This window comes from Rousettus aegyptiacus, unplaced genomic scaffold, assembly GCF_014176215.1.
Source record: "Rousettus aegyptiacus isolate mRouAeg1 unplaced genomic scaffold, mRouAeg1.p scaffold_m13_p_1, whole genome shotgun sequence".
NCBI classification, from domain to species: Eukaryota; Metazoa; Chordata; class Mammalia; order Chiroptera; family Pteropodidae; genus Rousettus; species Rousettus aegyptiacus.
In genome coordinates this window covers 13199311-13223437 of record NW_023416284.1, presented here as the reverse complement: position 1 = coordinate 13223437, position 24127 = coordinate 13199311, and the positions used below count along the sequence as shown (strand labels likewise).

Sequence of the window (24127 nt, the reverse complement as noted above, 5' to 3'; positions counted from 1 at the left end):
AATTTTCTAAAATAATTTTTATTAGTGACCTAAAATTGGGTCCTGATGGCCTACTTGCCTCCATTTACCCCCAAAGCAACTCATATTTAGAGGAAAAGGGTATGCAACAGATGCATATATTTACAATCTGACACACAAGTTCCACACGCAACCTTCCCCCCCTCCCCCGCAACATACACACAAACATTTTTCTGAGGATGGTATAAAACACAAAAGTATCAGGCATTTTAAAAATCTCAATCAGTACTGTACGTGAGAAGATGTAAACTGTTCTTTAGTTTTAAATATCTGCTTTTACAATAGAACTAAACTGCCAAGGAAAATTGGGTTTGGAAGAATGTTAGGCCTTGAAATTATCCTGTACAATATCCAAATAAGATGAAAATGTCCAACCTAGCATTAGAGGTTATTAAATTATGTCTAGGCCCTACATACTAAATACTGAGTACATGCATAATATGTAATTATATATGCCATTCGTTTCAGTATATATATAAAATCAAGATTAATGTAATTAAAAAAAAAAGAAAGAAAGAAACACTCTTCCTTCAAACCTGCTCTATTATAATTAGGCATGCTTGCTCATTGTCAAAATGTCGAAGCACCAATGCCAGTGAAATATAAATTCTGTGCTAATTATTTCCAAAATTTTTTCCTCTGCCCCCAGAACAGAGACTCAAAACAGGAGAAATGATCAGCAATAACCATGAAGGTGGAAAAAATGAAATCACACAGGTCAGTTATAACTTTCACTCTAAATACTCTTAACATTCTCCCTATCCACAGAATCTGATGTTTCCCATCAAGCTTATGAGAAGAGTTCTAATTAAATCATTCAGAAAGACAAAAGAGAGGATCACATGAGGAAAGAAAGCCTCCAAAAACATAAAAATAGAGACACTATATAAGCATGCTTGAGAAACAGCCAAAGCAATTTCTTTCTCTAACACGAAAGTCTCTATTATGATTAATTCTCTATCCCAGTTAAATTACCCCAGAAACTGTATAGCATAAGTAATCAATTGCCAGAACTGACAGGAAAAGATTAGATCTATTTAGATGAAAATTTAAGTAGGAGGTGGGGGATAACGCAAATACTTGCTTGTAAATTTGTGCTAATCTGGACCTTTCCTGTAAAAAAAAAAAAAATCAGTACCTGACACTACAAATGACTAAGTACAACATTGGGAAGCTCACCAATACAAGACCTTTAGTTAGAGACTAATGATTTTCTCTATAAACACAGACCTCTAGCAAAAGAACACACACTATGAAGCTGGTCCTAGTCTTCCTAGAAGCTTTCCTGAGCACTGCAGACCATTCTTAGAAATAACCCTGAATCCTAATGTTCTCAGAAACTATTCAACTGTAAACAGACATGGGGTTCCGCACAGTCCTCACCTGTGTGAGTGCAGAACACTCCACATACTTGACAGCCTTCAGGTCACGGGCTAGCTTTTCAGCCGTCTCTGGAGTGATAGGCTTCTGTTTGTTCTTGGCAAGTTTCTCAATAGTAGAGGGGTCATCTCTGAGATCAATTTGGGTCCCAACAAGCAAGAAAGGAGTCTTTGGACAGTGGTGAGTTATCTCAGGCACCCACTAGAGAAAAGTATTTTAAAAAAATACACTTCTGTTAATACAAAAGCCTCTAAAACTATTAAGAAGTCAGTAGAAGTTCTGACAACCTTTTTCAGGGCGAGAATATCTGACCAACTCACCTTTTCTTTCACATTTTCAAATGAGGATGGAGAGACCACTGAAAAACAGACTAGAAATACATCTGTTTGTGGGTAACTCAGCGGTCGTAATCTGTCATAATCCTCTTGCCCTAGTGGAAAAAAATTGGAGAAATCAGCCAAATCTTGAGGTCCTCACAGCATTAAAATCACAAGTCAGTCAACGGATTAAGCATGCAGCTAACAGAACAGTGATCATTAACAAGAAAGCAACTTACTTATCTAATAAATGTATGGCTTTATAGTATACTATTTGAGAATATTATCACTTGGCAAATTCTATTTAATATTTCAAGTCCTTAGGACAGCAGTGAATTTGTTATAATGTGATAATTACCAATCTGTAGTTTTCAATCTTTGTGTCTATTAGCAACTCAATCATAAAGTAATAAACACAATAAACTGTTGCTACAGAAATGATTAAAAATCAATCCTACTCAGATCTGGTTAAGAAATAATCACAGTGAAACCATCTAAGGAAACAAAAATCTCAGTGAAACCTAGCTGACAAAAATCCACTGCTCATTCATGATTATAAAGCAGGTTCACTGTTTAGTTAAGACCAGTCAGTATCAGAAACCAAGAATGCCCAGAAAAAAATAATTTAGCAAGAATCAATGGGTGCTAAATCTTTGGGGGGAAATTCTGATGAAAAGAAGAATATCTGAAAGGTCTAAAAGATTATCTAAAAATCACAAAGGAAAAACATAATATACTGTGAAGAAACAGGACGTTACTTTGAGTGATCAAAATTACCATCACCAATGAATGACTGGAATATCATGTGCCTCTAGATTTTTATCCTACGAAAGATACATAACTATTGCAGTATTCCAACCAAATAACCTGAATCTAATCATGAGGAAACAGAGACCAAACCCAAAATAAGGAATGAATCCATATTCTACAAAAAAGATGTCATTGAAAGACCAAAAAAAGGCTGAAGAACTAATTCAATTAAGAGACTAAAGAGATATGACAACTAAATCCAACAGATGGCCCTATACAGAAAGCAGAAAAAAACTGGACCTAGATCAACTGACAAACCCGGAATATCGATGAAAGATTAAAGTACTATATCAATGTTAAATTTCCTGACTATAGTTACACAATAATGTCCATATTCTTAGGAAATACATACTTATTCAAGGCTAAACAGCTATGACATATGCAACTTACTGTCAAATAGTTCAGGGGAAAAATTAATGTACATGTATGTTTAAAGAAAGTAATAAAGCAAATAGAGTACAATGTTAACAATTCGTAATCTGGTTAAAGGGTATATGGGGGTTCCTGGTAGTAGTCTTGCAACTGTCTTGTAGGCTTAAAATTACTTTCAGATAAAAAGTTTTTTAAAATAGCCATACATATTTCCAAAACTGGGAGAAGAGGGGAGTCGCAGGGGACGTATTTAACACTCTAATTCAAAACAACTACAGCAATCTTATGTACTTAAAAAAAAAAAAAAATGTTAAGTATGTATTGCCACTGAACTGTACACTTAAAAGTGGTCAAAATGGTAAATTTTATGTTACATATATTTTACCACAATAATTTTTTAATGAGAAAATAAAGTTAAATATTTTGTATACCAATGAAAAAAAAATGTTTGGACACCCCTGAAAGAGAATATAAGAATTTAGAGTAGCTATCAAAACATGTAATTAAAGCTGTTAGTATTATTGCTAGTTAATAATATATATCAGAGTAGACAGCAAAGGTATCTTCAGGACAATACAGAAATTAAAGGTTAAAGGAAAAGTCAAAATAAGGGAGGTTATAAAACAATAAAATCACCATCTGCACCTCTAACATTCACTGAATACTTACTACAACAATACGCTACAGTTAATCAAAAGAATTCAAAGGTATGCACTTAGATGTCTAACTTTCACTTCCTAAATTATAATGTAACATTACATATGTGGAAGAGATTAAAAAGGAAAAAATGGGCTTAAAGAAAACAAAATCAGCTCTAACACTAGCTGGAACTTTGAAGTATTGCATATCTAAACTCCAATAAACCAACAAAAAATATTTTAAAAATAAGACAAAACAGTTGACAAAGCCTTGTAAAAAGAGATATAGATGTTCACATAGCTTTTATTAGCCCTTTTCCCTATTCAAATGGAATATATTTCAAAAACTTAAGTCTGGCATAGACTAGAGAAGACTTCATTTTTAGTCATTCTGCCCCTGCAAGCAGTATAAGTGAACATCAAAACAGATCCAAGTCTATATTTCTGAGCACCACTAAAAGCACCTAAATGAATGTCCAATGTTTTACCTGCGACTAACCTTCTATTGAGATGGATTGGTGACAGAAAACAAATATGGCCATTATTTTTTAACACTAGGTCCAAAGCAGTATTGGTCAGTCCATTTATTTGTGATGAACAAGCCTATAAAATCAATCTTTCTTTCCCCAAAGAGAAAAAAAATCAGAAGATTGCTGTATAAACGAAAAGAGGCTACCTTACCTCTACTTCTGCTACAAAGTCTACATTTAAGGAAATAGAAAACAGTCCCTTAGATGAGCAAGATTCTTCAATATCCAAGCATAATTTATCTGGCTAAAATTTATCCTCTGAGTATGTCAAAAATGGCCATTATTCATTCAAGACAGAAGCAATGCTATCATTTAGCATCCTTTAAGGTATATAGTATGATCAACAAAATTTCACTCTACTGTGTCAACAAGTTTGGACAGTCTTAAATTATACCAACTCTAACAGCACATCACCTCACCACTTAGCATCGAACGCATGTCAAAAAGCAAGACTACATCTCATGGGTTGCTGATCTTTTCTTTGGTTAGAACCTCATATTTAAAATTCAAATTCAAGCAAAACTAAGTCAGTTTGAACTGAGGACTTTAGTCCATGTGAAAAATATCAAAGGATTTCATATAAAAAATGAGAATATTGCCAAAAAGCAGAATTTTTAGAGAATCATAGTAGGACATGATAAACACAAGAAGAAAGCAAATAAACACTCTGTAGTTTTTACTACTACAGGTCAAAACCTAAACATTTTTTCTCAACCAATTACTCAGAATTTAATGGCACTTAGTTGTCCTGCTTCATCTCTGCCATGAAGCTTACTCCTAAATCATCTCATAATACCTTTTAGACTCATGGGGAAAAAATCCAAAAATAAATAAGGACACTATGGACCCTGACAGTCTTACCTTTTTATGTATAACATCTGCAAAAATCCAGACTATTATATGTTAGTGCAGAATTTACTGAAGTCTCAAATCTTAGTCAAAACACCCCTCTGGAAGATTCTACAATAACGCTAAACCAGAGACCAAGGCTATAATGAGTATCTCTATGGAGAGCACTGTCATTCCCACTAACATAATTAAACAATTGCATAAAAAGGCCAGAGACTAGAAAACTCAATGAAAGAAAGAAGTTGTTTAAAAACAAAACAAACAAAAATTAGCTAAACTAGGTCAAACTACACCACTATGACCTGTTCTGAACATTATCAATATGTTAGTATTAGCTGTGTACCAAAAACATTCTAGTCACTATGTAATTTTTTTAATGTAAAGTGTATGAATCATAAATAGCTCCTGAGTTTTTAAACATGTATACACTTTTAAATTTTGATTATTTATCATTCGACCTCCACAGCATCTCTGAGAGAAAAGTATTTTAAACATTTTACATTTCAAGGTATTAAGCTCCACATAGTTCAATAACTTGCCAGCTCTCTAGCTAACTGGTCTGTATAGTGTTAAAGACCAAGTTTTCTCTTTTCTTTTACTATAACACCTGAAATGACAGAGATTGTGGTAACATTAAAATTAAAAAGATATCTTCCAAAAACTGAACCTAAGAAAACAAGAGTATATGTAAATAAAAATCAATGAGTATAGAGAAAAACTGAAAATTTAATATAAATATAAACAAATGAACCAACTATATTCCCAAAAACATGGCCACACTGAATAGGGAGGGGAAGACAAGTCCAAGGAACAAAGAACTTTGTGTGTTATTAGACTAATGAAAAAAGAATTGCAAACAAATCGTGAACTCTTATTTGCTTTCCACAGTGGTATAGTATAGCAATTCTGAAACTATTTTGTGTGTATGGCAGGACTGAAACTTAGTTGATGTATTGATCTTTTTGGGAACCAAGCTTATAACTATAGAAGAAAAGGTGATGAAAATATGAAATTTGTGAAAGTAAAGGCAACTGACTCCTGGAGTTGGACTGAACTGGAGCTATCAACAAAAAGTCATTTTCCAGATTAAATGTGCTAACATTATTTTCTTCCTTAGTGGATTAATGATGATAATTTAGGACAAGTCACTGTGATGTAGAAATTAAATCAGGATAAAAAGTGACCAAAAATGTGTGTGAAAATATTAAAATGTTTGTGTAGGGAAAAGTCTTAATAATATAAAAGAAAACTGCAAAATGGAGCACAAATGTTAACAAAAGTTAAATTATGGTGTGATTTGCCACATAACAGACTACCGTGCAACCATGAAGACAACATACAACACTGACAGAGGCCACCATATTTTTTTAAAAGAAAAAGGAAGGTACAGAAAGGGGGAAAAAATAATATCCTTTTTTTTTTCTCCTATGTATAAATACAACGAACATACAGGAAGAACTCTGTTTAGGACATATACTAAGACATGATTGTCCCTGGATATAAATGATTTTTCACTTTCTCCTTCTGCTTATCTATATTTTGATTATTTTTTCCTATAATAAGTAAAATCTGCATCTTTGCAATGAAGAATAACATTTAAAATTTTGACATAAAAAGGAATTGGTGGTAGGGTGATGATTATACAACATGGGAAAGAGCCTATGATAAACATGTTAAGTGAAAAAGCTAAAAAGAGAATTATATAGGCAGTAGTAAAACATGAACAGAAAAAAAAAGAACAAAGTAACTCTGGGGACTCACAGCAAGAATTTAGTGTTGTTACTAGAGAGGCAGAAATAAAGCCACGAGACAGAGGGAGTGCCCTATCTCTGATCTTAAATATTATTTAAATATAACTGTTAGAGTTGCAGCCAGGGGTGGGATAGGAAGACTATAAAAAGAATTCAGAACAAAATGACATGGTCAACAGATTAAATGCAACCAGTCAAAGGAAAGTCAGAATCCATCTTAGTGGAGATGAAAGCTTCAGTGGAAAGAAAACTGAGTTAACAGTATAACTTAAACCACGAAGAGGGACTCTGAGATTAAGGGCTTTGAGAAGGAAGTGGAGTCTCCTCAAGTGTATCAAAGACAGGAGGCTCATCCTGGATACCTGATCTCCAGTATCTGTCAAAAAAGATCTCTGACTTATAATGACCTCAACCACTTGAGATAGAAACCCCACGACTTGCCTGGGATGGTAAAATTGTTTAATGTCTTTTAACTCCCATAAAAATTCAGAATCTAACACAAAGATGGAATAAAACAAATATTATTGTCAATTTTAAGTAACATTTAGGAATAACCTATCCTTATTTAACAGTGTCTATAACATTTAAAATAATGTCATATTAAAAAACATGATAGATCAGTTTTCTGATTCCAATTTAATATGTGTAATTCAGTAACTGATCTTAAACTTGTGGTTTTGTAACTGAAAATGTTAAGAATTTTATGAAGGATATAAATCATATTGTTTAAGATAAATTAAAACAAACACAGGAAATCAAAAGTTATCAGGTTTATTAAAGTAATGTATCTAAAACTTTAGACTGTTTTACTTGTCAGGTCAGGAAAACTGAATTGCTTAAAATAGAAAACTGAATACATTAAATTTAGAAATGCAGTTTAAAGTGCTGGAAAAAATTTAACACAGTTGTAAATTAGGCTGATTGAGATTCAAATCTTGCCAGCCTAAGTTAAATAAACCAGTATTAATCAAAGGACACTCGGCCACCTTGAGAATGACTTGTTAAAACTATTTTAATAAAAATTTTAATAAGTTGTGCAAATAAATTTAAAAGCTTACCTACTCTAAGCTACTTATGGAAGAGAAATAAAATACGTCCATACAAAGATTTGTATACAAATACTCACAGCATCATTAATAGCTTAAAACTGGATCCCAAATATTCATCAACTCATAAATGGATAAATTATGCTATATACAGAGAATTAAATACTACTTAGCAATAAAAACAAACAATTGATACACACAACAGAGATAAATCTCGGGCTAAGTGAAAGAAATCAAACACTAAAGACTACATATTGTATAATCCCATTTATATGAAATTCTAGAAAAGCACAAGTAGAGTGACAAGAAGCAAACATGTGGTTTCCTGGGGCCAGGTGAAGGGAAGGGACTGTAAAAGGCACAGAAACTTTTTAAGTATCTTGATTATGGTGGAGGTTACATGATCATATAGTCAACAAAATGAATCAAAAGGAAAACTTAAAATAAGTAAATTCTATTGTATTATATACTTCGATAAAAGTAAAAATAAAATATTGATTAAAACTTAAAGGCTTATAAAAATAAGCTGTGAAATTTGGAAATAAAATTTAAAACTAATTTTCAACCCCAAGTAGTCATAAAATTGTCTTTTCTCTGCATACAAATGCTTCCCAAGGGCATATATAAAACAGAAAAATCCCTCGCCTATCACAATACAGGTCATTATTTCATTTTCTCTCTTTTCCAAGTTTCTAATATACCTTACTCTTATAATTTTTAATTCATAAAAATTTGAAAGGCCTAAGACACCATTAGAAAGCCACTGATCTCTAAACTTAACTGTTTACTATTATCCCTCCATTTCACCCTCCCAACTGAATCCAGACAGTTCCCCAAAGTGGGCAGTATAATAAATTCCATTAATGCAATGTCAGCTGGCAGATGGTGAGAGAGTAACTCAAAAAGAGAAAAGTTTTAGAATTCCTGCAAAGTAAAAGGATAACTTTCTGAAAATTTCCTTTTGCTAACTGAGCTGAAAATAACACAGATGACAGGTCAGAAATTAAGATGTACAGCCACTGTTAAACCAAGAAGAAATAACACTGAGGAATTCAGTATACTGAAGAAAGTTGTTCCTTTAATTTGAAAAGCTGACCACAGATGTCAATTATGAGCTAGATATTGGTTCACCCTCAAAATACTTTCAAATGTAGTATAAAATAATCAGCTTTATATCATAAGAAGCTATCAGTACATATATTATACAAACACACATATTAAATAGCCTTCGAATTTCAGGGAGTGATATTACATCTTGTCTAATATATGCTCTGGTCTCACCCAACTTTATTTCCTTCCACATCATCCACACAGGGTACTCCAAACTCCTATTTGACATTTCAGGTCTGGGACTGCCTCTTGGTCAAACATCAACCATCATGATAGTCAGTCCTGCCAACTATTATTAAAAGGCAAGTTGTCTGCTAAAATACTAGTTTCGCAAAATTTCCCAAAGAAGACAAACGACCAGCAACTACTATCATAGTTACAGACCAAAACATTATAAAAGACATGAAGTTTTCACCTGCAGTATCAAAAAGTCCAAGAGTATATGGCTCTCCACCAATCATAACTGTGACTGCATAGTTGTCAAAAACCTAAAAACACAAAAATACAACATTGTTAGTATGCAAGAGGATGGTCAAAATGAGACAGGACAACACTTAAGATAAGGCGATATTTCCATATTTCCTTCCTAAGACTCAGTCCTCTCTTAGTCCATCTTCCTTATATAACCAACCTTGCATGAACTAAATGCTTCTTGGAAAAAGTGATAGGGGACGTGTTCTGAAGTGTCTGTTCTACCCCAGTGGCCTCAATAAAAAGCCACAAAAGACTGAGAGGCATCCCAGAAGCAGAGTCCCTAGCTATGAAAATAATCCTGTTCAAGTTTGAAACTTCTGAGACAGTAGTTTAAAGTTTACCTCAATGTTCAATCTGATTTCTAAGAAATTATTTATTTCCTCACAGACCATTTCCTTTTAATCTAGAATTAAAATCTCCTAGATCCCAGAAAATCTTTTCCCTTTCATGGTTTAAAACAAGAAGAGGGTACCAACACACTCATTAGAGAGAAACAAAGGTTCTATCAAGGTACTCAAGGAAAGTGTCCAAGAAAATGCTGGCAGATTATTTATTATTTCATGAATAAAACTCATGCTGTTGGGTAAAAACTACATAACCTAAGGTACCTTCTTTGACTAGACGTTTTATTTGTAAATAGACTATAAAACCCATGACAAACACGATAGATACTAATATCGGTCGTACTCAGTTATTTGTGAAAATGGGAGGTAATGGTGCTAAATGAAAAAAGACCCAACACTAATTCATAGATGCTTCTGAATTAATTTACAATTGAAAAGCAATGATTTCCAACTAGGAGAAGGATATTACATTTTAACCTTTTAGCTATCTAACACTAATTTTCCAGTTCATGTTTTAATGGGTTAGGAGCTTGTTTAAATGTAAACAAGAAGGGACGCAAGGGCATGTGAAAGGTGGTAGTTAAAGGAAAGACAGTTCTTGATGACAAGAACAAGTAAATGTAATGAATGTGGTTAAGCTGTCAAACCGTATAGGTTATTTTCTTAAGTCATACCTAACTCTTTTGTAGAGATCCACATACAAACACATATTTAAAACACCCATGAGCCCACCTTAAACAGAACACCTAATAACGAGAGTCATTAAACAGACTCAGAAATGTTTATAAGAAAATAATTTTAATGGAGACTGAAACACAAAAGTTTTGATAATTGCCCTCACTCTGAAACAAGATATATGTATCTCTAAAAGTCCCCTGAAAAGTCCTTCTCAACCTCAGAACTTCTTTCGTTTACAATGAGCCAATACAAAAATATGATTTTGTATTTAATTATTCCTTCAAATTCTCCCCCTCCAAGAAACCTAATTTTTCTTCCTATAGCCTTAGCCTACCTCAATCATTTTACCTGCCCTGGGACATTATAGACTATCAATTCCAATTAAACATAACTACCAAGCCTTTAACAATTCACCCTCCTAAAAATGTTTATATATCTGAAGATTAACCTAAAGTACATTTTCTTCCTTTTTACTTACAAACAATACTAATCCCATATTAATCTACATAGGTGCTTCTTAGCCCCTAAAATAGTTCACTTGACAGAGGTGACTGTCGCCAAGCCAGGCCAACCCTACTCCCCTCCCACCACTGAATGAATAGACATCTATGTTTAACATAATTACATCACTGAGTTGGTCAAACAGCCTGGGACAAACTCTGGATCCCCAAACTCACTCTTTCACGAGTGCCTGCTACTCTGAATAACTCTGTCTTCTCTTTCACTTCATTATCTTCATTACTCCTATTTTCTCTTTACTTTTCCAAGGAGGTGTTAAGATTTGTGGGAAAGAATTCCCAAAAGCTTCTGTTGGTGTTCTCATAACAAATGCAGGTCTTCTCTGCACCTAAAAATCAGTCTGGAGCTTCATTACTGCTAAGACAGCAGCTCTTGAAGATTCTCTTCTACTATTCTCTTCTAAGGAGAATAAGCATAGACATACTACTTTCTCAGAAGTTACCAGACCCCCAAAAGCATCCTAGAAGACCTCTAAGCACTCATTAATCAAAAAAAAAAGTCACCTCATTCCAAGATGTAGAGCATACTTCTCCAAACTGAGACCACCACTCTTTAGAATCTTGTCTATTGGAGTTTTGCCTCCCAGCACTTCTTGCAAACCCTTGTGTCACCCCTTCTGACTTTCCACTGATTTTTCAGCTGTTTAATTTTAAAGTGTATATAATTTACCCATGAGAAGTCAAGATCTTTAAAAACAGGAAACAAAGGCAGACAACAGAAAAATTTCAGTACAGAGAAAGTTTTCAAAAAGGTATCAAATTATAATACATTTCACTAACAGATAAATGCTTTTATACTTACAGTTGGTACATACTCAGATGGAAATTTGTTTGTTGTATAGGATATCAGGAGACATGTTTTACCAACGGCACCATCGCCCACAACAACGCACTTAATTGTCTGCATTGCTGAAACAGTTTTCTACCCACTTTAAATATTTCAAGTCCGATGATGACCTACAAATAGAATTAGAATAGTTTATTTATTTGTACTTATATATGTATTTTTTTCTTCACCTAACAATAGGTTCACTCTTTCAGAGCAAGAACTGAACTAGCACCCCATTACTATGGCTGAAAGAACCTAAAAAGGGAAACAGTGACTTGTTCAAAGTCATAATAATAAATTAAAGTTTCTGATCTCTGGTTTTTTGACCTCATTGGTTTTTAAAAAGTCCAAAGTGATGTAAAGAGCAGCATTATTTCTTTTTATAGTGAAAAAGAAAAGGTTGTTTCAGAATGAATCCCATGTACTATGCCAAGTATTATTTTGTGACACTTCTCCTTCAGTTGTATGTGTACACGCATGCATGTGTGTAGGTGTACCAGACTGCAATGAAAGCCACTGTTTTAAAGAATGGTCCACATATCCAACCCTAGAGCTATAGTTACTTAGAGTATAACCAATGAGCAGCAGAGCACCACCACCTCCCCGCTCCTTAACAGATTGAGCAACCTAAGGAACCGGACAAAGATCAGGGTGATCCATCATCTCACCAGCTGTTTTAGCATCAGGCTGCCTAGTTACTAATTCAATATTCATGGCATGAAGAGGCCAAAACCTATATTTTCATAATGCAAAAGATTAAAGCATACTGATATTAAACAGATATAATTACTTTAGCTTCTCTTACTATAGTCCTCCATTCTAAAAAGCTAACAATTACAAATGCACCAAAGCTTTATTATATTTCAATCCTGATATGCTTGTTTTCACATTTAACAACTCTACAATCAAAACATGTCTTTACTGAAGGTTCCCTACAATCATTACCAGTCATACTTTTCCATACATTTTGATATCTACAAAGTTGGAACAAATGACATTTTAGAGTTAATGAAAATTTTTAAGTTTTTCCAGAAGAATAAAAAAGAAACACAACCCCTTGTGTACCTATATTTTAAAATTAAGTCCTATTTTGAGTATATTCCTGAAGAGGTTACAATTTCTTGTTGGCTAGAGCTGCCACCTTATTACACATAAAAATGTCACAGAACCACCAATTCTAGGTTAGATGTCATGCCTATAGTTACCTTCACAACTCTTAATCATAATTTATAAATGCCTGTTAACGTCTATGTGTATACATTAGCAAGGAATAAGCTACAGGAAATGCACACTTACCCTTTCCTCATCAAAAAAAAACATGTTTCTCTTTATTTAACCTCTTGTTATCCTTTTCCTTCTCTTTCCCCTCTAATCCACTAGAGAAGCACTCGTACTAATATAACATTGAAGGTTAAAGATCTTGATCCCTAAACTAACTAATTAAACACACTGAGTATTAAATTAATTCTAGAGAATTGCTCTAGAAGAATGTCTTACTTAATAAGAAAAAAAAAAAACAAGGTCTTCTATAGAATTAATTTTCAATTCAGAGTGAAGAAAAGCAGAGACAGTTCTGATCCTGCAGAATATTTTCCAGAGGACTACAAATCTATTTCAAGTTCAGTTCTTGTACTTTCTATTTCTCCTGACCATTATTACAAGGTAATTTTTTACGTAGAGTTTAATCATAAACACTAAATAGAAAGTAATGTTTGATCACAGTAGCAGAGACTACTAGCTGTCTACCAACTCTTCCTCTCTTCTTTAGTAACAGAATTTTTACCTAAGCATATGTCACCTAGTAAAGACTACATTTTCTAAATTCCTAGACATGACCACTGAGACTAAGCTTTAGCAAATGGGAGTGGACTAGCCTTAAAAACAAGCAGTAGAGTCTCCCCTATGCTAGCCTTCAGGCTGGGATGCAAACGTGTTGATGGAAGCTGAGGTAGTTATACTGAACCACAGACAGTTATCACATGTTAAGGATGAGTAATACAATAGGTGGGGCCAGCCCTGAAGAGACTCCCAGGACTTTTACATAGGAAATAAACTTCTCTTTCATTAACCCCTAGTATTTTGGATTTCTTTGTTACAGCAGCATAACTGAAATCCTAATTACTATACTTCATAGACTCTAAAAAAACAATGATTTTAAAATATATCCTAAATTCAGGTGTTAAATGTAGGAGAAAATATTTTAGAATCAATATAATTATAGTAATATTTGGATTTATCAAGTAACTTTACAGTAAACTTGACCACTTTTGAGATTGTCTCAAAAACATCTGAAATAAATGCTGTTTTTGAGTTTTAATTGTGGTTTAAGTCAAATTACTGTCATATCTAAATATAAAGTTCCTTATCTTCATTCTGTATCTAGGACTTATAACCCATACTAATAAGCAAAAACAAAATCAACAGGCTGTTTATAAACTTCAAACTTCTAGTGAAGAAAGAGCTATCCTTTCTTGAAATTTTCATTAAAATTTCCTAGGGAATAAGAAACTGAGAACAAAAAGTTTCCAAGACTAATGCCATAAATAGGACTGCCACATGGCTAAATCACAAACTTCCACAAGCTGTGATGGAAAAGGTCAGAGCTCATTTTAAATATTCCCAAAGAGTCTACGGCCATGCCACCCTGAACACGCCCAATCCTTTCTGATTTCAGAAGCTAAGCAGGGTCAGGCCTGGTTAGTACTTGGATGGGAGACCACCTAGGAAGCCAAGATGCTGTAGGCGTAAAATAATAATAAATAAAATATTCCAAAAGAAAACAATCACTAACAACTGTACTAAAGAATTTACATCTGATTCGACCTGAATTCTTTTTATATTATAGATATATTTGGAAATGCCATAAAAATGAACTGTCTTAAGGAGTCCATTCACAAATAGCATATTTAGAATACAGTACTGTTTTTTGTGTGTAGTGGAAACCTGAAATGTAGTTCCTCTGTATCTCTGATACCAACAAGAAAATGTTAACATGAGATCATTCTGGCCACCAGGAAACTTTCAACACTTGAGTAAAACATACAGATACAACACAATCTGTGGTAGAAGAAATCTATGATACAAGTTTAGAAACAAAGGTAACAGTATTTCCAATTGGCGCATCAGTTATACCCTTTGAAAGTGTAATTTTAAAAAGTATTTCTGCATTCTTAAGCACAAATTCATTATAACTAAATGTCAATTTTTCTAAGGAAGATCTTTAAGATTTTCCAGTGGAAGAAGGTAATAGGTAAACATAAGTTGTATAAGAGAAATATGCTCTGCATACAGTTTGGATAGATCACTGAACAAACAATATTATTTTAAGAACTTTTAGAAGTCCATATCTTTTCTAAGTAGGAAAAACAGCCCTAAGCCAATTGGGTCTTTCTTGTGTGTCTGCCTAATAAGCTGGAAAGAATATCCAAAACACATAAACTTAATACACGAAATAATAATTTTCCTAATTTGAAGTCAGGAAAGTCTGGGTTTTAATCTCTGCTCAGAGCTCACTAGTGACCTAATTGCTTTTGCCTCCACGGTCTCATTTGTAAAACAGAACTAATAATTATATCAAAACCTCACAGCTATTATAAAGATTAAATAATATGAAAAGAGCGGCTCATAGCATGTACTCAATACACATGACCCCCTCTACCAAATGTGCAACTAAATCGATCCCATCACATCTATTTTAATGCAGTGGGTCAAAACTGACATTGTACTTTCTTTTCTCTTTTCATCCTTTGCACACAGCAGGCACACCAGAAACATAGGTTAAAATGAACTGAGTATATTTGCTATTCAACTAATGACACAAAAAACAAGAAACCCACACAAATATTTCTTCTTCACCTAAAGACTCCTGTATTATTTCATTCTGTATTTCCTGTAGTATTTCTGTATTTATAGAGTAATCCCCAAAACCAAGTTATCTAACAGGTGTTAACAAAATAATTCAGGTATGAGAAGAGACCCACCACTATCTTTAAATGTCAAATTCAATGCGTTTTCAGTTTATAAATTATCACTGCCTCCATGCAAACTAAGAAAAATCTGACAGTTATTACCTTTTATAATCTTTTTCCTGTTGTGACTGAATTCATCCTCTAAATAAGCAATTTCAAAATTATCATCTCAGACCACCAGAGCCAGAATTACCTTGTATTGGGTTTGTTAACAATTCAGAACCCTGGGCCTCACCCTAAATCTAAGAAATCGGAATTCAACACTCCCTATGTAACTCTAATGTGCAATAATAAAGTTTAAGAATCACTGTCCTATGTGATGGCAAGACAAGGAATACCAGTAACACAAGGATCTAAACTAAGATAAACATTACTGGTATTTTAGGTCACCTAGCGGTTTCTTAAAAGTAGAATCCCAATTATCAATCTAAACTAGCTGTGCAAACCAGGCATTTTACATATTTAGTAATGAAAAACTCACACTGGATTTTGAGAGATCATGAACTAAGATACTTCAGAGGTGCTTCAACCTGAAAGTGTTTTCAAATAATAGTGATAATAGCAAACATTTATATGGCACTATGTGCCACATACTGTTCTAAACACACTACACATATTCATACATTGCATTCTCCCAGCAACCCTATGAGGTGTATATTATCCCCATTTTTTAAGTAAGAAAAGTGAAGTTAAGTAACTAGGCTAATATTAATGAGCCAGTAAATGGTAGAACTGAAATTTAAACCTAAGCAGTCTGACTGTCAAGCTCCTGCTCTACAACACTGTACTACACTATCTGGCCTGGGAATTGTCATTTATAAAAACAAACATGATCACTGCAAATGGAGGTGGCAAGTACATACCCATGAGAGTGCCAACACTGGAAAGAGGAAGGCAGAAGAGGAAGCAAGAAACAGGAGTTAAGTTCATTTCCTGTTTCTTCACCCTGCAGAAAACTACTGAATTTTATTGGGGAGAAAGAACACAAGAGAGAATAAGAGTTGCTCTTCCCCTTTCTCAAAAACCACAAATCTCCCATTTCTTAGGTTTCCTGCCAGTTCAGCAATCTGTTGGAAACTGTGAGTCTCCTGGTAAGAGCACTGGTTCAGGAGTCAGACTGGCTCTACCACTCTAGCTACGTGACCTTAGGCAAGTTATTTAACTTCTCTGTGGCTCAGTATTCCTTTAAAAATAAAAACAGTAATACTTTCCTCATAGAACAAGTTGATTAAATAAGATAATACAAGTATGTAAAGTATTTAAAACAGTGCCTGGCATACAGTAAATGCTTAGTAAAAGTTAGCTATTATTTGAGTGATTAAAGAAACATTTAAGTCAATATAAGTTTTAAAACATCACAATTCCAACTCAGAAAGGAGCACATATTTTTTTTCCCAAAATAATTACAGTACTCAAAGTTCCTACTAAAAATGTAGTCAAATATAGAGCTACCATTACAAAAATGGTCATTCCAGAGTTAAGTTCCAATTTAATTATTCTACAAAGCATTTGACATGTATTAATAATTTCATGTATTAAAATGTCACCAGATGACCCACAAAGGGTGAGGAAGCAAGTTACCAAGGAAGAGACTCTGTTTTGCAATACATACAATGCCAGCTTCAACAACATAGAAGAAACTAGGCCAGACATGTCTGTATATCCTGTTAACTTCCCGTTAAAACAACGTGAAATCACTATGGCAGCTAAGAGGCTATGTAGTTCCAATTACCATTTTGCTATTCAAAGTGGAAAAGTTATTTTGCACAAATAACACTTCCCTTTTTAATAGTGAAGTTCATTTGTACTAGAACTTAGAACTGGGGTTAAGCAACTTAAAAGCATAAAAAATGATTCTGCCAATTACAAGAAAAATAAGTTGTAAAATGATGTATATCTTCTACACTTTCTCCGTACCCATCACTACATTAGCCAGCCACACCACGACCCTTATTTCCTAGATTCTTAAATGCTTTGGGAGTCCAATGACCCTTTGAGGATCTCAGAACTAAAGTCCCTTTAGTTTTCTGGGATTCTTGAGTTCTAGATAAAGAATGAGAAGTTTTTTTAAAGAGAAATATCCCTAATGAACTTAATCCCATTATTTTACAGATATTCTAGCCTAAACGCAAAGGACTTGCCCCAAAGCTAGAAAGTTAACTGCCATGTATCCTGACATTCTTTTCCAACTCTTCAAATATCAGGCAAATATAGAACAAGCCACATAAAGACAGTTCTTGTCGAACTTTACAATTTGTTTCCAGAGTCCTCAATAAACAGGAAATAATCTTAGAAAACTGTGGCATTTATTCAAAAAGTCAAAGTGATACAGATTCTGCTCAAAGGTATTTGCCCTGATAGAACACCAAAAGCAGCTTAATATGATCAACAGTTGCCTCAGTTTTTAATATTAAATGTACCCATTCCCATTTGAAAAAAAAAAAAAGTTGTAATTCTATAAAACATCTTTCCATTAGTAAAAACTAGACAACCCTGTGTTGGAAGAGATAGTCACCCACGGATTTCTCATGCTCCTATCCAACTTGCTGGGTATCTGAGAATGCAAAGGCCCTGACTTCTCTTACACAGGCCATAGCAGAGAGTTGTGTTTGCAACAAATGACCTTGAAGGGCACATCAATGTCTCCTTGAAGGGCACATCAATGTCTCCTTCTGGGACAAAGAGCAAACATGTTTCCCACTTGCTATTAAATAGTGGGTTCCCCAGGCTCAGTGTTCCTCAGCTGTGACAGAAACCCACTGCATCTCCTGCATGGAAATCTTAGGGATAAGGGGAAGTGTGAGAGAGAGAGAGAGAGCGAGAGAGAGAGAGAGAGTCTCTCTCTCTCTCTCTCTCTCTCTCTCTCTCTCGCTCTCTCTCTCTCTCTCACACTCTCTCACACACACACACACACACACACACGATCTCCTGCTGCTAGTTGTGCCTTAATTAAATCCTTTTTCTCTCACCCAGTCTCATGTTTTCTTCCAGTATTCATAAAACAATACCAATGAGTGAATTTTTTCTTTATAGGAAATTCTCCTGAAAAAAAAATTTTAAGATTTTTTCCCACCTTCTCCTCTCATTTCCAAGCCAACCAACACATCTTCTCTAGGAGCCGATTGGTTGCTTTAATTTGTTTATGTTCCATAGATGTCTATTCTAACAGGAAATTAATACAAACTATAATCCTATCAAGAAGGGTAGTTGCTCTCAGTGATCTTATAAAAATAAGAAATTATGTATTAACTTGTTTTGCTTTAAATTAATAAGCTAATAAAATTTTTAATTTTTCAAAAAGCAAACAAATCTTATTTTGTTCTCTTCTATCCTTGAATAGCTGTTAGTAACCTTACTTTCCCCCAAAACTTCTACTTATTTGCCTCTAGAAGTCATTATAGAAATTTAAAGGACAAGGTCTCCATGGTACATGTTGAAGAGCCCTGTTGTTGCTTTTCTCTTGTTGATTTTTGACGTGAGATTGGTGAATATATACAAAATGGCAGATAGTTCACCAAAAAAATAGTGGAAGAAACCAGAGAAACAGACTCAGGCAGAAAGTAAGTGATAATGGCACTATCACAGCTTTTGATTGTTGGAAAAATACTAAGGTTTCCCTCCTCCATCCTGTATGTACTTTTCAGATGTATAAAACAAGTTTCTTTGGGTTTTTGACAAATACATACCACCTTGAATTCTTCATATATACATACAAAATGGCTGCAAAACTCCTAGTATCTCCAGATGCCAATTAAATGCATTAACACATAAAAGGTGTTGGATAGCAAGTAGCAAGCACTTAAAGCATTTACTCAAATTCCTCCATTTTCTGTCACTTGTGACAGAAACTGACATATGTTATGAAGTCACAACCTACATGAGAAAGTTGAGAGGCAAGTCTTAAGGTTCTATGTGTCCTTGAGATGACAAAAATAAAGGAGGAAAAACGCTGACAGTAGCACTCCTAAAATGAAAGATTACGATTCTGTGTGGTAAAAGATGTTTTCAGCAGTGCTAGACAAGTTTGTGTCAGCTTCATTCCTGAAAATGACTTCACTCCAAAATGTCTGATCCAGTGAATGCAAGTCCTTATTTTTACTGTAATGATGAGTTTCCCTTCCTCAAATTGGCAAAAAGAAAAGAACGCCAGCCAGAGTCATTATTTCCTATGTAACAAGAAAAATAACATTTAAAAATCCAATTAGTACATATTTAAATGTTATATGTTTTAACTATAGCATGTTAAAACCATTTGGAAAAACTGAAAAGTGCAATAATGTATAGGAGTACTAAGTGGCTGATTAGAAGAGAATGGAAATTACAATGAGCTTTTCCCTCAAAATATTCAAGACTAGTAGATTTATTCACTCATTCAACAAACCCTATTAAGCATCAAATATGTACAAAGCACTGTCCCATACATAGCCATATTCCAGTATGCCTGCAACAAAGCCCATGTCCTCTTGGGGCAACAATCCTAAGTGGGGTATGCCAACAATAAATAGACATCATCCCTCTCATACCTCCCAACGTATTCTTCCTTCATTACATTACTGATAACAACACCTTTATAAGCAATTTTCCCATTCTGGGAAAAATTTAGCATGACATAATTCTATTTTCTTAATTAAGAAAGGGCAAAGATATTATACACACTCCAACCCCTCTCAGTTTCATGCAAAAGACCAGATAACAAAAGATAAAAGCATTTTGTTTATCCCAAGTCTCAAATCTGAATTTGCCACAGCTCTGAGATCTAGACAGCCTGGAGGAAAACAGGATTAACACTGCTCAACCAGTTTTTTTGCATCTTACTCTGTCCATCTAATCAATTGCCAATTGCCTGTTACTATTTAAATGATTTAACATGGTTTAGTTCTTATTTCAAAGTTTATGCCTTTATTCACATCATCTCTCCAAACCATTGATGTCTGACCTTACAACTCATCCTATTTCTACACTAACTTTCCACCCCAAAATCCCATATTATCTGAAACTCCTTCCCTAAGTATTCCAGCTATCAAAAACTGCCCCAATTCTCTGCACTCCCATGGTACAGTCTTACCTCTTAAATCTCATTATTTCTTACTCCTCTCCTTCACTCTCCATGCGTTAGCTACTCAGGTCTCTTTATAGTTCTCAAACATGGTAGGCTCTGTCCTGCCTTCAGGTCTTCTTATTTGCCAAGAATATTTCTTACCCAGTTCTATAAGCTGCTGACTTCTCATCCTTCAGATATCAGCTCAAATCATCTCAAAAAATAATCCCCCTAAGCACATTATCAGAATAATATCCAACTCCCTCCTTCCCTACTTCTATCATATTGCCCTTTTTATTCCCTTTATAGTAGAGTTTTAATCTATAATTATCTTGTTTATGTGTTATATTACAGTAAGGGATACAGATAAAAAATAAAAAAAATTCTGTAAAGGCAGGGCTTTGCTGTATTTCCAGAAAATAGCTCAGTACTGGGCACAGAGTAAATACTGAATAAGTGAATCACATTGACTACTTAATCATGCAGTTTTTATGCCAATGTGATTGTGCTTATTCTAATATTTTAGGATCTCCGAGAGAAAAATTAGGCTTGTAGTTCTTTATTTCCCTCCCAAGTCACATAATACAGTACTGAGCATATACGTAGGGCAAGAAAAAATAAAAATTTTAAAAATTTTTAAAAACTTGTTAATTAAAGTAATAACATGAAAAAAAACCATAGGATTTTTAAAGACAAGCAAATATGGGTTCCAATGTTAGTTCCACTTCAATGTGTAGAACTTCTTATCTTAATTTTCTCATCTACACGATAATATCTAACTCAAAAAAAAAATGCTATAAAGAGAAATGAGGTAATGTATATAAAGCAACTAATATATCACCTGGCACAGAGTAAACACTTAATATGGCATCTTATCCTCATCCCCAATTAAAATTCACAACAGACAAAATGGCCCTATGATAAAGATTAGAACTACTACTGTTAAATGAAAACATCTAAACACTACAAACTCAGAAAAACCCGTGCTTCTACTTGACAGGGTTATTTGCTAACTTAATCAATCCTTTTTGAGATCCTCTCACTCTGATCTGAAAGAACAGTTTAAACGAAATTTCATCTTTGTAGCCAGAGAATTCTGAATGTTACAAAAAAGGTTGTAATCCACCTCTATTTTAAGAAGAGACAACATAACATTACTTGATCATACAGCAAACACTTATCAAGTCTCCAATATGGCCAAGGAAGACAATACAGAGTAGCAGTCAAGCACAGAAGCTTTCAAGTCAAGGAGCCCTCAGCTCATAACCCCATTCTTGTATGACTTTGAGCAAGCTATATAACCCTTTAAAGACTTTTATTTCTCCATTTGTAAAACAAATAGCATTAACATCATAGGTTGTAAAAATCAGTTACTCCTCCGTAGATAGCACTTAACACTCAAATATGAGCTCCTTTTTTTATCATTGTGAAATAACTCAGGTAAACAGTCAACTGAGAATCTGATTATCTAGGCAATCTTGTATAGGGAACTGTGTTTATACTCTATCAAAGCGCTAACTGAAAGTCAATCATGTATCCAGAAAACAAAATGTGGTTTTAGATTAGGACATAATACACAAGACAAATTTTTGCTTTCAAAAAAATAAAATACCAGAAACAATAAGGAACAAGGTTTCTATATATAGGCCAATACCTACCAAAATATAACAGTCTTTGACCTGACAATTCCATTTCTAAGACTTTCTCCAAGTTTGCAAAGAGGTAGGCACAAAGATATTTACCACAGTCTGATTTGCAGGAGCAAGATTGGAGACCACATACATGTGTATCAACGGGGAACTGGTAAAATAGGTCATAATACAAAGGAATATTATTCAACTATTAAAAAGAATGAGCTATAGTGTCTGTTATAGATTGGACTGTATGCCTCCCCCAAATCCCCCAAAAATTGATGTGATGAAGTCCTAACCTCAGTACCTCAGAACTATGACTGACTGTATTTGGAGATAGGGTCTTTAAAGAATTAAGGTAAAATGAGATCATGTTGGTGAGCCCTAATCCAATATCACTGGAGTCCTTATAAAGAGGTTAGGACACAGAAAAGAGGAAAGACCAAATGAAGACCCTAAAAGTGGGCCATTTATAATCCAAGAAGAGAGGCCTTCAGGGGAAACTAACTCTTCCCAAGACTTTGATCTTGGACTTCTAATCTCCAGAATTGTGAGGAAATAAATTTCCATTGTTTAAATCACCCAGTATGGTACTTTCTTATGGCAGCCCTAGCAAACTAATACAGTGCTACCATGAAAGATCGCCAAAATATATTAAGTTTTAAAAAGCAAAGTGAAGAACAATGTATATAACATGTCGACTTACATGAATTTTCAATGGAGAGAAGATATATATATATACTTACAGGTACAGAGATGATCTACAAAGGCACTTAAGACTAACTGCAAAGGCACAGGTGCAGACTATCTACAAAGACATATCTGCTAGATAACAGTGGCTGCTTCTGGGAAGGGGATAGAGGTGTATGGGACAGGTAGACTTTTCATCATATGCTGAAGTTTTCACCATATGCATATAGCATTTCCTTTCATTGTAAAAACAAAACTACTAAAATGAGAAGATCTCTAAGACACATCCAACAATTAAGAAAAACACCATCAGCAAACCTGGTCTAATAACTAACGAGTCCTGATCAACCAAACTCACCAAACTCACCAAAATCCTCAATCTATTTCACTAGCATAGGCAGTTTTTTTTTTTTTTTGGCAGTTTCTTTAAATGTCTTACAAATGTATCTTAAGAAACATAAAAATATTTACACCACCTGTCTTAATAATCTACTTCATTCACTTAATACAACAATGTAAATCACTCGATTTACCAATATATTTCAACAATTAAAACATTTGTATCTCTCTTTAAAAGTAATATATACTTCAGTTAATTTATCCAAAATGAAGAAAATACCAAGAAACAATGGAATACTATAACATTAAAAGTTAATGCAACAGAAAAAAATGATTAACATACCACAAGATGAAATAGTACCTACATATTAAAATAGTTGTGAAGAGTATCAATATAGTAACAATGTTATTAAAAACATATACTACACTGTTAAAATTCTGTGTCCTAATGTGTAAAAAACAAATGCAAAGAGTTTAACAGCAGCTATGCTAGCACTTACTCGCACGTGCGTGTTAAAAAACAAGACTAAGCATCTAAGAGATCTTATACAATCTTCACTGCACCAGGACACAAGTTAGGACCTTCAGCATGTTACAATAGACTTCTGTTCTTCCAAGAAACAATTCTATTAACTATAAAAGTCAGCAAGGTATTTAAAAGCCTATTATAGTACTACAGTGGGTAAGACAGAAACCCTGCCTTTGAAAGCCTTCAAAACATTTTAGTAATTTAATGAATGCCTACTCTGTGCCCAACACTATGCTAAACAGCTTGACATACATCACCTCATATATTT

At 34.0% G+C, this 24127-nt stretch overlaps 1 protein-coding gene and 1 pseudogene across 3 annotated transcripts in view; one reads left to right on the top strand and one right to left on the bottom strand.

Annotated features, from left to right (window-relative positions):
- The window catches only part of CDC42 (cell division cycle 42), a 38801-nt gene that overhangs the window by 4676 nt on the left and 9998 nt on the right, over positions 1–24127 (bottom strand). For all 3 annotated transcript variants that reach the window (XM_016149280.2, XM_016149281.2, XM_036229850.1), the window contains exons 2-5: positions 11638–11792; positions 9237–9309; positions 1719–1828; positions 1402–1599 (exon numbers count right to left, since the gene is read on the bottom strand). In XM_016149280.2, the coding sequence (XP_016004766.1) occupies positions 1402–1599; positions 1719–1828; positions 9237–9309; positions 11638–11742 (486 nt within the window). In that variant the 5' untranslated portion in view covers positions 11743–11792. The remainder of the gene's footprint in view (positions 1–1401; positions 1600–1718; positions 1829–9236; positions 9310–11637; positions 11793–24127) is intronic.
- On the top strand, positions 14291–14409 carry LOC118605240 (annotated as a pseudogene).